The following is a 17,132-nucleotide window of genomic DNA, read 5'->3' as shown; positions in this document are numbered from 1 at the left end:
TATAATTCATAAAACATAAATATTTTATTTTTATTACCTATAGTAGTTATACTTTTATTTATTATATTTTTTAATACAATTTAAAATACCTACATTTTTTAAACTTACATAGCGTTTTATTTACTTTAATTTAGATTATTATTTATTAATTATTATCATTAGATATTAGCGTTACACTGTGCTACTATAGTTTTTTTAATTTGTCAAATTGTAACTGCGGCGTCTATTATCGCTATTTAAATTTTTGTAGCGTGAAAAGCTTCGTTCTACTTTAAATGATGTTATCTTAGACCTTATCCAATAAAGTACTGTAATCCTGAACAAACACAATAAGTCGATAATAAACATTTATATTTTACGTCAATGCGTGGTAGATTATATAGTTACCACCTATAAGGCTATAAAACTTACTCATACAAATTGTGGAATTAATTGTATAGTTTGATAATTCAAAATGTTTTTTAAAAAGACGTACCGAAATGAGCATTTTTGTTTTTAAAATTCTAAAATATGCAATTAAAATTCAAAACCATTAAATATGCAAAAATAAGCAAAATAAAAATAGTATTATTTGATTCAGCAGATATGAATTAAATTTGTATCTAGGTTAACAATGTTAGTATTAAATTGGATGAATAGAAAAAAATATGCAATTTCACAAACACCCAAGCCCTAAATATTACTTATTAATAAGGCCCGGAATTATATGCACTAAAAATGTATTAAATATGCATGTATTTATGTACTGATTATCATTCAAATACCTATACACTTTACATATGCAAACAAATCGATTAAAAAAATGAATTTTATTTTCATTAAGTATAAATAAATAAAATCGAATGAAGTTGTACACATACAGATCACGATGAATGTATGATTCACTAAAGTCTATTCAATAACAGATTACTACTTGTCCCGATAGGTGTCAGATAAGATAAGAAAACGATTTTGTTGAATTACATGGACTATAAATACGTTATTTTAATTAAAATAGCGTAAAACATTACATATTTGCATTTAAAAATCGTATATGTGCAATGAAAAAATCGTAAAATAGATACACAATGTATAGTACATATCAAAAAAATGACAAAATATGCAAAAATATGCAAAATAAAACTTTATATTTAGGATCTATTGACTAAAATTCAAACTAATATTGTAGCTTATCTAGTTATTTTTTGGACTATTCAGAAAAAACATGCAAATGCATATAAATCCGGGCCCTACTGGCTACTTATTAATGTGGAAACAACAATCGCAGTGTCCCGCACAGCGTGATTTTTACACAATAAGGTCCACACGAACGACGGTGGTTGTGGACCAAATGGACGGCAGGCTGTTTGAACGTTATCCGAAAGTTGATCACCAGTGATATTGGTCGATAAACCGAGCGTGACTGCGTGAGTGTACGCTGCGTCGCTGTTGTTGTTGATTCGATATTCCGTTCGGATCGACGCCACACGCGTTTCAGACGTTTCAGTTGTAGCTTGTGGTGCTGTCGGCGACTCCGATCGTTCACCGAATGTCGATGTCACGTCTTTGAATCATCGTCCGCCGACCTAAAACCGTTTTTTTCCGTTCATTGAAACGTTCGAAAATCGTAATTTCATATAAACATGTCTTATCAGCTATATAGAAACACGACTCTGGGGAATACGCTTCAAGAAAGCATCGACGAAATGATTCAAGTAATGCATTCTTTGTAGTCAATAACGTAGACCGCTCGCCAACGTATTGTTACTTAATATAATTAAAATGTACGCTTCGATATTTCAGTATGGTCAAATAACACCAGCTCTCGGCATGAAGATCTTGCTGCAGTTCGATAAGTCAGTAAACAATTCATTGGCCACACGAGTCAAGTCTAAGATTACATTTAAGGTAAATTGTTTGATGTTTTCAGCAAAGAACTAAGCATTAATAGCGCATATAGAATGTTAACAAGTATAACTGTATGAGTGCCTCGAATGGAAATACTTTCATACACCTATTTATCGGTTGGCAAATGGAGAATTCCAAATTTTATTACACCTATTACAGGAGTTGACTGAAATTATCCAAATAATTGTGTAATAACATACATTAAATTGATAAATTTATTTTTCATTCGATTTTTTATGTATTCTTTGTAAAAATTAGTCATTTTTATGTTTTATATATGATTTTTGGCCACTAGTTTGCTTAGAATCCTCAACCTAAGTACCTAATTAGTAATTATTATTAAGACCAATATTTGTACACATTAAAAATTTCAAAATCTATAAATGTATATGTTATTGAAATGGCCTGAATATGTAATACATAATTCAAGATTAATAATACAATAATGAATTAAATCAACTTTTTTAGAATTGTTATTCAGTACAGTTGTTTTTAAAATTTAATCATTGCAAAGTAAAACAACAGAAATCATGTTATTTAAAATATCTATACTATGTGTTTTTCTTGTATTTTGAATTAAAAAAGTCAAATAATTACTATGAATTTTTGAGTAGTCAAAACACTTGCATTGCATGCATTTCAGTAAAACACATTAGTGTTATTAGGATATGTTTTCTTTGGAAAATTGCAGATAACATTTAAAATGTTAATTAGTTGTGCTGCATTAGACATGGTTTTATTTTTTATTAAATTGGTTTAACAAAGAATCTTACTTTACAAACTCCAAGTATTGAGACTGTTGTATGTATTTAATTATATTTGCAATATTTTGCAGTCCATTTTGATATCAAAGATATTAAATGTTGAATAGAAACAGATAATTTAAAATTGTTTTGTCGTTATTATAAAGTATATAACTTTATTGTTAAGATAATATATATAATATATATGAGTATTATCAATTATAATATTTTACCTACTCATGTCTTATTTAAAAATTTAAACATCTAAAAAAATTCTAACGTTTTATCACTAATAATGTTATATTGATATTATATTAATATTATATTAATATTAAATTTAATGACACTTAATGAATTCTACTGAAAGCAAATTTTCTATATTGTATGTGTGTAAGACATTAGACAATACATGTGTGATGTGGGTGTCGCATCCTCTTAATGATTGAAATCATTGTAAAATGTATTATTTAGTTTTTCTAGTGTTATTCATTACTAGGGGACAGATTTCATTGTAAATACATAATCTTATTGGAATGAAATATTTTTAATCTGATTAAAATATTTATAATTTAGATCATTCTAATTATATTTACATATTTAGTAAATAAGAACATATTTTGTAAATATCTTAGTAATTTTTGATTTATCCCGATGTTTTGGATGATAAAAAAAAAGTTCTATGTTATTTAAATAGCTAATAATTCGATGACAAATTTAAAAACCTGAAATATGCCCTTGTAAGATGACCTTATGCATTTTTGATGAAGCACGAGTTTACATAAGAAATTTAATTAGAGAAAAAATCATTGGCTAAAAAATATAAAATAATTAGAAATACCTTTAAAACTAAATTCCAAAGGATCATTTGTCATTGATGATAAAGTTAATATTATTAAGTATATCCTTAATGTATCAGTTGATGTGGAGGTTAATTTAGTCAATATAGAAGCATGTTTCGACCAATTCGTTTTTACTTAATATTTTTAAATCTCAAAGAATATGTAGTTTCACATTGTTTTAAGAATCAGATTAGTGATAAATATAAAATTTTTTATTATCCATTTTTATATTTTTCTTTAATTAGTACACATTTATGTGCATTTTTTGTTTTTTATTAATTACATTAAAATTTGTTCTCTATTTATTACCTGTCGTTAAGTTGTTAATATTTCTGAATTATTGTCAAGTGTAGAAATATTAATAATTTAATAATTAATATTAAATAGATGCATTAAACCAATATAATTAATTTTGCAAATAAAATTGTTTTAATCATTTTATTACACATTTAACAATTATTTGGGGGTATCCATTTAATTGTATAAAATGAAAATACATTTTGCATTTATTTACTAGTTCTATTTATATTATTACAATGAATAAAAATAACATTTTGTATCAATTATACATCTCTAAGCAATTAACTCATATTTTATTGGTAATACCTAGTCACAAGTATTAGATTATAATTTAAAAAATTGTAATAATAAATGTGTACATGATTTGGATAGACTAGTGTTTCTCAACCTTTTTGTTGTGGCGATCCCCTTTTAGAATTTCAATATTTTATTGACCTCTTACATATTTTTTTTTTACATACTACTTATTATTAATAATCAATACTATAATATAACCTGCACTATAGCAGTGGCCTTATCATAAGTTGATAATCTATTTTTGACATTTTTTTATAGGTTCTTCAATAAACGTCAACCAATAATATTGCTATAAAAATAATAATAGTATGTTTTCCGTTTTAATATATAATGATATATGCTCATATTATGTAATATTGTAATATTTATTGATTTTATTTTTTCATTACTTTACGTTTACATAAACATAATTATTCGAGATTTTTATTTTTGTGTTGATTTAAATTTTAAATTATACGTTAAAGAACCTAATTAATAGGTGGCAAACTCTAAGGGAGCCGTTAGTTAGGTTTAAAGTTAAGAAACACTAGGATAGATAATAATACCAAATATTTTTTTTTTTTTAAGTATAATAAACATAAATAGTTTGAAAACAGTGTTGATTAAGGTTTACTTTACTTAAAAATAAATTATTTGATTAAAACTACTATTCGTTAATATTTTGATTTGGTATTAGTTTTCTCAAATTATTATTTAAAAATATAGCATACAGCTTCATGAGTTTTATTTTTGCATAACGTTTTTAAAATGATGGTATTTTGTATACCTACTAATAGTTACCTTAAGAAATCTGGTTTAGAGATATTGTTAACATTTTTTTTTTTATATATTTTAGGCTGGAAAAATGGACACTTATAGGTTTTGTGACAATGTTTGGACATTTATGTTAAGTGATGTAGAGTTCAAAGAAACACAAGAAATGGCTAAAGTCGAAAAATTGAAAATTGTTGCATGTGATGGAAAAAGTAAAAATCTTTAATTATATTTTACTAATTAATACAATGGATGCAGTTATCTTATTTATAATTAATTTTAAATTTTCAGGTGTAACTGACGAAAATTCAAAGAAAAATTAATACTGACTGTTTAAGAGTTACTATTATCACTATTATTATTAATTTTTACGCTCACAAAATATTGTTGATGTACTTATATATCATTATTGATGTACTTATTTTTCCTGTATAACTTACATTTTTGAATTAAATTTAATTAGCTGAAACTGCTATAGGACATTTTGAATTTGTTTTTGTATTTAGTATTTCAAATAAATTATTAAAATGGATTGATTTAACAAATCAAAAATGTATTAGTTAATTTTAAAATTCATCCTTATAATAAAAATTAAATTTAACTTTGTATATTTTTTATTTATTTATCTAGATTAAATTGGATATGGTTTTGAAATTACTTAAGATCAATTAAGTATTTAAAATCCTGTAAAAAAATCAAATACATCTAAGAGTTGCGGTAGAATATGTAATGTTATTACATTTGTATATTTTCACTACTTAGATTTATTGTTAAATTAATTCAAAATATGTATTATTAAATGAAGAATTTAAATACAAAGATACATAAACTTAGTTTACTTATAATTCTATACATTTTTGTGTCAATTTAGTATATACTAAGATTTCATCTCTTTAATAATAAATTGCCCTCAATCAACCATAATAACGGATATAAAAAATAAAGCAATGTATTTTAATAAGAAAAAAAATGATCCTCTCTAATAAACTAACAACATTTAATATAAGCACAAATTATAAACATTTAAATATTTGTTGTAATAGGTGTACATTAAAAATTGTTAACTACGAAAAAGTATTAATGATGATTGATGACCATTGCAAGATTTTATGTTACAGGAGAATAAAATTGTAAATATGTATCGATTTTATTAGATTTTAGATTTTTAAAAAATTTCTAAAATACTTGTATATTATTTTTCTATGAAGAATACCCTAAGATTAATTTTGGAAGTTACTCCATTTAAACCATTCTATAATATGCAAAGTATTACAATTTTTAAAATATTTAGAATTATTTAAACTAATTTATACCATTATTAATATAATAATTTGACCATTTATGCATGTTTAATGATATAGACAAAAAATTGTAGCTTATAATATTATATGAAATAAAATTACCTGTATAATATAATATGCAAATTGTTTTTTGGCAAAAATTAGTTTGATTTACATTTTACTTTATTACTAGGGCTAGAATTTATGTGCATTATCAATTTTTTTTACAAATTCTGTTTACTGCTTTAGTTTAAGTGTTTACAAATTATATCATGATGAAATAAGTGATGGTTATTTTAGCCGTGGAGGTTGGTAAAAGAAGAAAATAGAATACTATCAATAAAAAATAACACCTAGCTAAAATTCGAAACTATTTCTTGAACTGCTATTGCCTCCACATCTTATACTTATCCATAGACAAAAACACTATTTAGTCTATAATAAATGCAATAGCTTTAATTGAAAATAGGAATATAAAAATTGAATTAGTTTTATTACTTATTCTGTTCTAAAACTGAAAATTGCGTCACTTTCACTTGATGAAAGTTTGGAAACCGTTGAAAACATCAAATCAAATTTACTGTCCTTTGTGTCTATGCATTTTAAAAAGATATATTTTTGTTTAAGGATAACCTAGTTTTTTGAACAGCTATATTTGTATGTTTTAATTTAAAAAATTAAAATTTATACTAAAAATAATTAACTTTTGTGTAAGAAATTAATAATAACAATAATAATAATAATAATAATAAAAAAAAATACTAAATATTGTATTATATACAAATAATTTTAAACTACGATGAGCAAGTAAGCTTTAATTTAATTTCTAGTCTACATTTGCAATAGTGTATATTTTTTTCAGACTTTTAATCACATTACTATTATCATTTATTGTGGATTAACTAAAATAGTGATGTTGCATGTATAATTTATTAACATACAATATATACTTACTAAAATAATTATAAATTATAAATTGTACAGTTCGATCATGAACTTATCATATTACTTATTCCTACGTTGGCTCACTAATTGTGGATTAAAACTGTTTGGTATTTATTTAAAATACATTTATTAGTAATATCAACAAATGTTTATCGGCCTCCAGACCATATAGCGAGTCAACTATGTATGTACATCAGCATGTTTTTTCAGTCTACTTGGCTTCTAGAGCCATCGGTTAAATAATAAAAAAAAGTTGAATTTCTTATAATATTAGCGAATTTGTTTCATATTCTTTCTATCATTCCTGTACCGAGCTGGTTCATATTTTTTTATTTTCATCGGCCCAGAGAGAAATATCTCCCTAGCTAATCCGTCTCTGCTGTAACAAGTAGGCTAATATTTTCTCAATAATCAAAAATAATTTATATTTAATGCACCAACGACTAAAATATTTAATTATAAGCTTTTACAATTAAAATTATTAGAAATTTATAGATACAAATAGTCCATACTCTATAGGCAGTATTATCAGAATACATTCACAATAGTAACTGCAATCCCAAGTTTAAAGATACTTGCATTTTTGGAAATTTCATTTTTATAAAATTATTTATTAAGAATTATAATTTCTTTGATGGTGATATTGTCAAACACTACCAAGTAACAATTTTCTTTTTTCAATATTTTTCTAATCAGGAATTCTTTAATTCTAATTTAATTCTCATTGTTCTGGTACATTCTGGTCCATTTTGAGCACTGAAATCAACCATATTCCCTAATGAATACTTCAAATAAAGTGTATCTAAATATTCTTCGACATCTCTAGTATATTGATGAGTAATGAAGAATCAAAATGGACTAAGCATAATAACCAATAACCTCTACAAAAATATGTTATCAAAATTATAGAAATTTAATTACACATGATATTATTTTTCATTTATTAAACATGGGTAACAAAATTTAAAATGTTAATAACACATAACATACAAGTTAAATATAATATTCAACTCCACCTCAATATGACATAATTTAGTTTAATTTAATAACCGTTGACCCTGAACTAAAATTATTTTAAAAACTTACAGTACATATACATTTAACAGTTAAGAACTTGGAATTAAATAAATAAATACAATATACATTTATATTAAGCGTATTGGTTTCTTTAATAGTAAAATTAAAATTAATATTTACATGAATCATTATGAATATATGTTACAACAAATATTTTTAATAAACATGAAATAGCTGCATTATATTATAGATTAAATAAAGTATTATAAAACGCAATGCTTATAGAATAATTCATTGCTCATTGTTTTAATCGTGGACTTGTATCATTGGTGGTGTACGGATGCACAAAACAAATAGATACTTATTTCCCACCTCCTTCTATCACAATGTATCATCAATGAATTAAATCTAAACTAAAATATTGAGCAATAATCTGTTGCGTTTCTATAGTACTATTTAATCTATGATAACATCAACTCAAATGTATTGAACATATATTTTTAATGTTGTATTCATTTACTTATGTATTAAATTTTTTTTTTAGTTATAAATTTAATGTTCACTGTTTTGAATTATACAAAATAAAAAGAAAGCAAAATTTATAAAAGTTATCAAAAAACAATCGACAAGTATAAAATAAGAATAATGAAATGGTTTTAATCTAATTATAAATAACGTTTAATTTGTTTTCATTGGTTTGACAATAAAAGTTTCTTCCATATCATTTATGGTACAATGTTCTTGATACAATTTCAGACCTCGTTCATTTGCTAAATGTAGTAGTCCGACATATACAATAGGTATTGAAAGTCCATCTCGTTCATTAATTCGTAATTTTATCAACAAGTTTAAAAACGATAGTTTTGAACTCCATTCATTATTGTGGCCAGTTTCCTTTATAAATAATCAGGATTATAAATAAAACATCAAAAATTATTATAATATAGTCACTTACTACACATTCTTCATCGATGATGTTAGATATTTCTTTTTTTAATTCTGCAATATCCATTCTTGATTCAGTTTTAATGTCAGCTATAATATCATCATTAGAGGTCAACTAGAAAAAAAATGAAAATATATTAGAAGTTGAAAATATATTTACGATGTTTACATTACTATCAAAAGGCATTATATTTTATTAATCTATTCTTAAAAATATGTTGTAATATATTATTGTTTGAGTGCATTATGTTCACAATATGCTACAATGTACTTAAAATAATTTTATATTTTATAAATTACAAGTAGAATAATATTAAAATACATATCAAATAATTTAACATCTTATAACATATTTAGACTATGATTTTGATGAAACATAAATATAGTGTCGTAACTTTAAAATTTGAGCCTAGGGGTAAACATTTTTAACACCGTCCTATCATCCAAGCATATTATAGTGAGGTCTTGGCGAGTGCATTTGCCTTACTAAAGTTTTTTACATTTTTCAAAATTATAATAGCATGTTTTATTAAAAATACATTTTATAATTTTATAACTATTTAAATGGATTTTCTAAAATAGATTTGACTGTTTTTGTGAAATAACTGTTTAATTTTAGAAGTTTGATAGCTTTTAATTTTTGTTTCATTATTTGTGTTTTTTGTGCTGTACTCATAGGTATACTCATTACTTTAACTTACAATTTTTGAACAATTTTACACATGAATTAGACATTTTTAATTAAAATTATCAATCTCTAAGAATATTATGTCAAAACAATAATGTAATGGTTTATATATTAATTAACAACATATGGTTGGTTGGCAGCCAGTCTAATTGCTATTAATAAATGTGTGTTAGGAATTAAACCAAATGTTCGACATTAACTATAACTCATATTGATTAACCAGTGCAACACTTATGAATATTACATTGATAACATAATATCTACTCATATGGTGGGTACAATCTAGTATAATAATAATAGTTAAAAATTTCATAATTATTTTAAATTAATAAAAAAAATGTAGTAATACTTCGGGCTTCCTATTTCCTAAGCTAACGAGTCATAAATATTATATAAATTACCTCTTTAGATACATCGAAGGGAGCCAATTCGTCATCATTTTTATTTTTTAACAGTTCAGAGTCTTCACAATCAATTTCCATGGGTTCTGATGGTTCTGCAATACTTTCATTACAATCATTGATATTCTAAAAATATAATAATTATACATAAAAAAAAGTATACATCTTTCTTGAGAAATTTATAAAACGGGTTTATATACAAATAAGAAATACAATTTGTAGGTTATATTTATAGTATTAAATTCACTATTTCTAGAATCTAGATACCTAAGTGTCTGTGGGGATAAAGTGTACACAAACTAACCATGTCAATATTCTATACCTAACTGGCTGACTGGTCAATGCACACATTTTCATGTCATGAATATACCATTATACAAACTCTGGTTATACATTTGGTGCAAAATTCAAATTAATTAAATTATCTTTAAAAATAAGTAAAACTATTAGTCGAAATAAACTTATGAACTTGGTATACAATTTGTCAAAATAATACATTACACAACAAGAGTTGTATGATAAATTTGTTATATTTTCTTTAATACATCTATCATTAGTTACTGATATATATATATATATATATATATATACTCATTAATATAAATAATTTCTCTAATTTGTAGATCTAGATTTCAAATCATTCATTTCTTATACCAGTTAGATTGATTTTCACTAATTTCTTGTGCTGCAGTAACTATCTCATTAAATCTTATTATCACATGATGTTAAAGTAACCATTAGTTAAAGATCACTAAACATTAACTCCAGTCTTATAAGCATGACTTGGGTGATTTATGTTATGTTAGTTAACTTAAGGTACATGTTTAATAGTTGAAATTAAAATCAATTAAATAATACTTTTTAGGTAATATAAAATTAATATTATAAATTTAGTTACTACTAACCACTTTACTGATGATAAAACAATTTTTGATTTAGTTTCAATTTATAAAGTCAAAGTGAGGAAGTCTATAAAGCTAGTTTATGTAGATGTGAAAATCAAAATAAAAGAAGGAAAATTAATAAAATAATCAAAATTTACAGTCATTCGTAGTTAATTAAAAAAAAAAAATAAAAAATAAAATTCATAAGTATATTATACCATTTTGACTATTGATTAGGTACAATTTATTATAAATACCATGAGCAACTCCATATTGACTAACCAGGCCAGGTATAGAATATAAACAATATTGGTCAGTGTACACATTATCTATATAGACACTCAAGTATTTAGACACTGAGTATTAAATTTAACTAATCAAATATTAATTTGTACCTGATAGGAATTTAAATCTTCAGAATAATTGCCTTCTTCTTGATCATTGTAATTTATCCACCAATCTGGTTTAATTTCATAATATTGTAAAAATTGAAACCTTTATTTTAAACATTAAATATAAATTATGCATGAGTTAATAAAAATGTATTTTTAAAGTATTATTGTACATCATTATATTTTATAAGTAGTAATGGTTATATAATACATATTTGTTTTATTTAAAATAAATAAGATTAACATAAAAAATCATAAGTTCTTGAATGGATTATTAGTTCTTTAAAAAATATCCTTAATTATATTATTTGATTCTACACTGGTTACGGTTAAGTAATTAAAAGAAAATCATTGCTATTATAATTGTTTACTTACTTATAATTTACATTGACAATAATTGATTGTGTTTCAGATATATTGTGAAGTGGATCCCACTTTTGTAGTGTACGAGGTAGCATTTTTTCCTTGCCTACAACTTTTGGTTTTAATATTTCATCTACTTGACTCAAATCTAACCAATTTATTACAACTTTATCGTTCTTAACTTTATTTCGTTTTTTACAAGATTTAGGTTGTTTCAAATTTTCCTGTGTGCTTTCAGCAATATTATCATCAGTGTTAGAAATAATTTCTTTTCGTTCATCTATAAATTAAAACACAAATTACATAATAATTTTATATAATAGATATTGTAAGTAATTTAAGGATATTCAGTTTTATTGAATATAAATTTGTTTTTTTTATATTACTTTGAGTGCAAGATTTCAATGCTTTTATCATTGCTTGAGTTTTCCAGGCTTTTGGTCCTTTCCAATTAGCAAGAAGTTTAGGATTAAAAAAGCTATAGTCTCTATCAACATTATCAATACATTTCAAAAGTCCATCAAGTACTGTTGTATCTTTATCCTTAGGGTTGGAATCTTAAAAATATATTTATATATACAATTCTATTGAAGTAAAACATTTTATTATAGTCCTTGGATATCTAATAATAATGAATATTATAAATTGTAAATTTAATTGGCTTATAAGAAGTGTATGAAAAATGTTTATTTATGTACATTTTTGTAATAGAAAAACAAAAAAAGATATCCATGGACTTTTAAGTGATTATTATATACAAATACCAAGTTCATTATTATCTGGTTCAATACACGTAGAGTCATCAAGGTTGTTTTGATAATCATTAGGATCAAAGCGATATTCAATTCCATTCAATTGATGATCGTTTGAATTGTCAATTTTGTCAACTATGTCACGTTTAGCTACAAAACCTTTGAACTCAGGACAGATAGCTCCTTGGGAAATTTTATCTATACAAATAATCGTATTATTTTATAACTAAGCATAACAGGAAAACATTTCATAGATAACTGGTATACCCATCATTTGAAAAAAACTTTTATCAACTTCTATCTTTTCATTGTCATGTTTTTTTTCATCATATTCTTTTTTTTCATCAATAGTAGTTTTCATTTCTTCTGTCAAGGATTTATTGAAGTACAATGACTTAAGATGGTGAGATGGACGATTAGTGGAAAATAATTCATTACAATCAAAGCCAGAAATCTTTTGATTAATTAAAACTGGATTAATAGAAATTTCATTTTCATTTGGTCTACGTCTTAATTTATCAGACGTAGTCAGCATTATTTTTTGTCTCTATATTCCATAAAAATGATTTATTTACTTAAAAATAATAATTATGTTTATAATTTTAAATTAACAGTTATTAGGTTTTGATATTTACCTTTGATTTATAAGTTTTAGGCGCATTATTATCATCTATTTTAGCCGTTTTTTTATTATAATTCAAGCTTTTAAATTGTTCAACTAATTTACTAGTTGTTTCTGTTAAATTGTCAACACGATAAGAATAAACTTTTGCCGAAGCTTCTAGGTAGTCACTTATTTCTTGGAACTAACACACAAAAAAATTGAAGTAGATTAATTCAATTAAGATAAATAAAAACAATTTTTAAATTTCTTACCGAGGTAACATCATGACTCTCTACAAAAATTGAGCTTTTCTTTTTTTCTAACCACGAATAGAAATATCCAATCATATCAATGTCAAATGCGTTAGAAACATTTATTTTCTAAAAAATAAATTTAAAAAAGTTAATGTTTAGTCTATAATAAGCAATAAATCTTTTAATTAATAGTTATGAAGTGGATATGATCATTTCACAAACATACAGTTTAGCAAATCAGTCAAGTTGATTTTTATAGTAAGTTTTAATATTTCAGTAAATTTACCTATTGTCAAAATGGAAAGTTAGAATATTTTTGATTAAGTTTTTTAATTTTTTTTATTGTATTGAAATATTTATATTATTTTATAGTTTACTGAATTATAACTGTAATTTTGCTAAATTGCAAAGGAAATTAAACTCATTTTGTTAGCTGAAAGCTTTTAACTCTTAACTACACGTACTGGTGTACTTTGTACACTAATATTTTTTTTTACCTCGTTCTATTTTGGTCTATATTTGTTTTAAGTTATTTTCCTAACCTTTCCTTATATAATATTTATTAATTCATTTTAATCTTTATTCAATGTTTTTAGTAGTATAAACAAGCTTTGAATTTAATTATTTTTGTATCGGTGAATGAAATGAGCAAAAAAATAGTGACAATAATATAATATTATTCATAACAGTAGTTTACATGTTAAGAGCACATAATAGCTGTTTTCAGATATGTAAGATGTATAATAAGTCAGGAGAGTGAGTAGGATTTAATTTAAGTTAGTAACAATTATTTAACAGTAAGATATTTTTATTTTTATCTATTATAATATAATAATTACAATATTTTTTATATTTATATTATTATAATTAAATTTAAAACAATTTTAAGTAGTACTTTGTTTTTATATAAGTAAATAAAGTCAAATATAGATACAGTACAATATTGATTTCTGTATAAATCAAATTGGTGTATAAAATATACTGCGCATGTAATTATTGAAACAAAAACAAAAGTTGCGTGTGTAGTTAAGGATTAAATTACCCAAAAAGTATCTTTCAACTATACTTCTTGCTGTGCTGACTATCATTTACAATTTGTATTCAAGTACCTTTTATCAAGATGTGATACCAGCTACTTGAACATTTTTTATAAATAAAAAATTGAATATATTGTATGTCATAAATTCATAACGTATCTTTTTATAGGCACATCACTAGTTATTATTTTAATAACTATTGTTATTGATATTTAATTTTTTTTTGCTATTTTATCTACATAATTTTTCAAGATTTTATTGAGTGACAATATACACTTTTAAATTCTTAATTCAAAGCATAAATGATTCTTTTAGAGTATTATGGCAGGTAGGAGAAAATTATAAAAACATTTTGTTATGTTTCCAGTGCAACGTTTTATATGGTAAAAGCCTCAAAAAATATAAAATAATTTTATTTAAATCTTCATCATGTGACTTGTACTTTTCCAGTTTCTTATAATTTACCTACACATTTATTTGTCTTTTGAATTTATGAATTCTAACATTTTTAACTAGAAATTACAATGTGACAAGAAATATTTTTTCCATTCATTAGTGTCTCTTGGATAGGTTTTGGATTTCAGTGGCGTAACTAGGGAGGTGCAAAAGGGTCTTTAGCACTTTTAAAATAAATTGATCTTAAAAAATTAAAAATATAAGTTGTTATTCAAACAACTAAACCACTTAAAAAATAATAACGACAAAAAACAATTTTTTTCAATTACTTATGTGATTTATTAACCACTTAAATGTATGTAAAAAATAATTTTAATGTTAATAGGTATTTATAAAATAGTTACCAGTTTATATAAGGCCTAACATTTGTAAATATATAATTTTTTGTAAATACTTTATTCCATATTAGACATTTTTTAAAGATAGAAAAATTGTTTAAGGATGTTAAATATTTATACTAATTAATTGCAGTTAACGGTAGCATTACCTAATAATTAACAGTTATTAAATTATAGTTTATAGTAATGTACTTATTTATAGGAGCGAGTAAGAAGCAAACAATTAGGTTATTACTGTTAGAGTGCATATTATAATGTTGACAGATAATTGCTTTAAATTTTTTATCAGTAAAATGGGCAACAAATAGGTTTTGTAAATGGGAAGTATTTCATTCCTAAATGTTATGGGCATAGGATAAAGGCTAATGTTTATATTTTGTAATTATACTTACGTTTCCAAAACATAAATTACGAAATGTCTTAATCTTAAGACATATTTCTTCAGTAGATAAGTTTTCATGATGGTCATCATCATCGTCCGATGAATTAGGTTCGACATGTGATGTCTATACAAGTTATAATATAGTATAAACAATTTATTAATTTTAAGTTCATAAAACAATATTAAGAGGATGTCATACCAGCACATGTTATTCCCGTCTTATTAACACATACCAAACTAAAATATATGTTCAACAGTTCAAATTTAGTGTGTTTAGCTTAAATATTTTAGTGAAATAACCTATAATTAAACTTAACAGTAACGGCATTATCTGTATTTTCTCACTGGTTTTTTTACAATATTTCAATTTTAAGTGAATTATGAGCATTTTTAAGTATATATATTTTATATACTCATAGCTCGCTTAAAAATTAAAATACTATTAAGAATTCAATGAGAGAACATAGAAGTTTGATAATAGATCATTACATTCTAATATTTAAATTAAACACATAAAATTGTAACGGCTGAACGTTTATTTTGATATACTATGAATTAGTAAGACAGAGACAACACATGCGCGTAAGATATTCTCTTAATAAACCATAAACATACCGATGGACAGTCGTCTACTTCCATTTCGTATATTTGAACAACAACTGAGAATTGTGACCGAATTAATTTCTTTCAGTGTTATATTTTAGAAACAAAAACCGTTTATATGATACGAATTAAAGAAACAATTACATAAACAGGAAATAAAAAAAAATTAACAAAATTTTCAGTAAACCTTTTAAGTTAAAATATATTAACATTTAACAAGAAAAGTAAAACGCTAAGCTCCATTGCCGTTGGGAAATGGTTAAGCATTGTTTATTGTTTAAATTTATTGTTTACACAGTTAAAACGCTTACTGTGATTACAGTGTTTTAAATTTTGACCATGGTTGCGGATAGATGTAACCACTAACCTACATAATATTTAATACTAGTGGTTGGATACTTTGTCAGTTGTTTACCTACCTCCATATACACGGGAATAGATAATAATAATAATAATAATAATACTTGTATTAGTAACAGATGTAACAGATTTATGACTTAGCTACACAGCTTACACAGGCTAATGGCAATACCTACTGGTAAGTAGTAGTACTGGTACGATAATTTCGTTTAAAGAATGATAATTTTTCTTGCTCGTTTCAAAGTAAGTACAGCGTATTTTGTATGGATCTAAGTGTTCTAATCAAGCTTGAACGCGTAGGAAACACGGTCAGTGATTTAAGCGTAGTTTTTGACTCGAAGTCAACATTTTACTCACATAATAGGTAGGTATAGAATCGCCTTGTTGTAAATCACAAAACATTCTTGTATTTGTTATTTGTTAAACGTGTTTGTGCTCAGTATAATTTAGTTATACCTATTCGTTAAGTCTATAATGTGAGATCCACATAAGTATGTTTTTTTATTTTATTGGATATTTATTAAAAATTGATCACTTTTCGCTTGATTATTCTTCAGTTTTCATTTCTTTCCTTCACCAAACTAATAACTATTTTTTTCTAAACGATCATGT

General features: G+C 24.2%; 2 protein-coding genes across 2 annotated transcripts; one reads left to right on the top strand and one right to left on the bottom strand.

Moving 5' to 3' along the window:
- Positions 1-1,394: 1,394 nt before the first annotated feature.
- Positions 1,395-5,152, top strand: LOC112592059 (transcription initiation factor IIA subunit 2). The gene is made up of 4 exons (XM_025336031.1): positions 1,395-1,694; positions 1,783-1,887; positions 4,902-5,031; positions 5,111-5,152. The coding sequence occupies exons 1-4, from the start codon at positions 1,623-1,625 to the stop codon at positions 5,140-5,142; spliced, it is 339 nt and encodes a 112-aa protein (XP_025191816.1). The 5' UTR covers positions 1,395-1,622; the 3' UTR covers positions 5,143-5,152.
- A 3,534-nt stretch (positions 5,153-8,686) lies between these two features.
- Positions 8,687-16,443, bottom strand: LOC112592054 (condensin complex subunit 2-like). The gene is made up of 12 exons (XM_025336027.1): positions 16,173-16,443; positions 15,568-15,681; positions 13,363-13,470; positions 13,122-13,292; positions 12,754-13,033; positions 12,499-12,684; positions 12,121-12,291; positions 11,747-12,014; positions 11,375-11,474; positions 10,096-10,221; positions 9,017-9,121; positions 8,687-8,955 (listed from the first exon to the last, which is right to left on the bottom strand). Exons 1-12 carry the CDS (start codon positions 16,194-16,196, stop codon positions 8,740-8,742), a joined length of 1,869 nt encoding a protein of 622 aa, XP_025191812.1. The 5' UTR covers positions 16,197-16,443; the 3' UTR covers positions 8,687-8,739.
- Between the last annotated feature and the right edge of the window lie 689 nt (positions 16,444-17,132).

Source organism: Melanaphis sacchari, unplaced genomic scaffold, assembly GCF_002803265.2.
Source record: "Melanaphis sacchari strain LSU unplaced genomic scaffold, SCAv2.0 Contig154_pilon_pilon, whole genome shotgun sequence".
NCBI classification, from domain to species: domain Eukaryota; kingdom Metazoa; phylum Arthropoda; class Insecta; order Hemiptera; family Aphididae; genus Melanaphis; species Melanaphis sacchari.
This window is presented reverse-complemented; position numbering and strand designations above follow the sequence as displayed.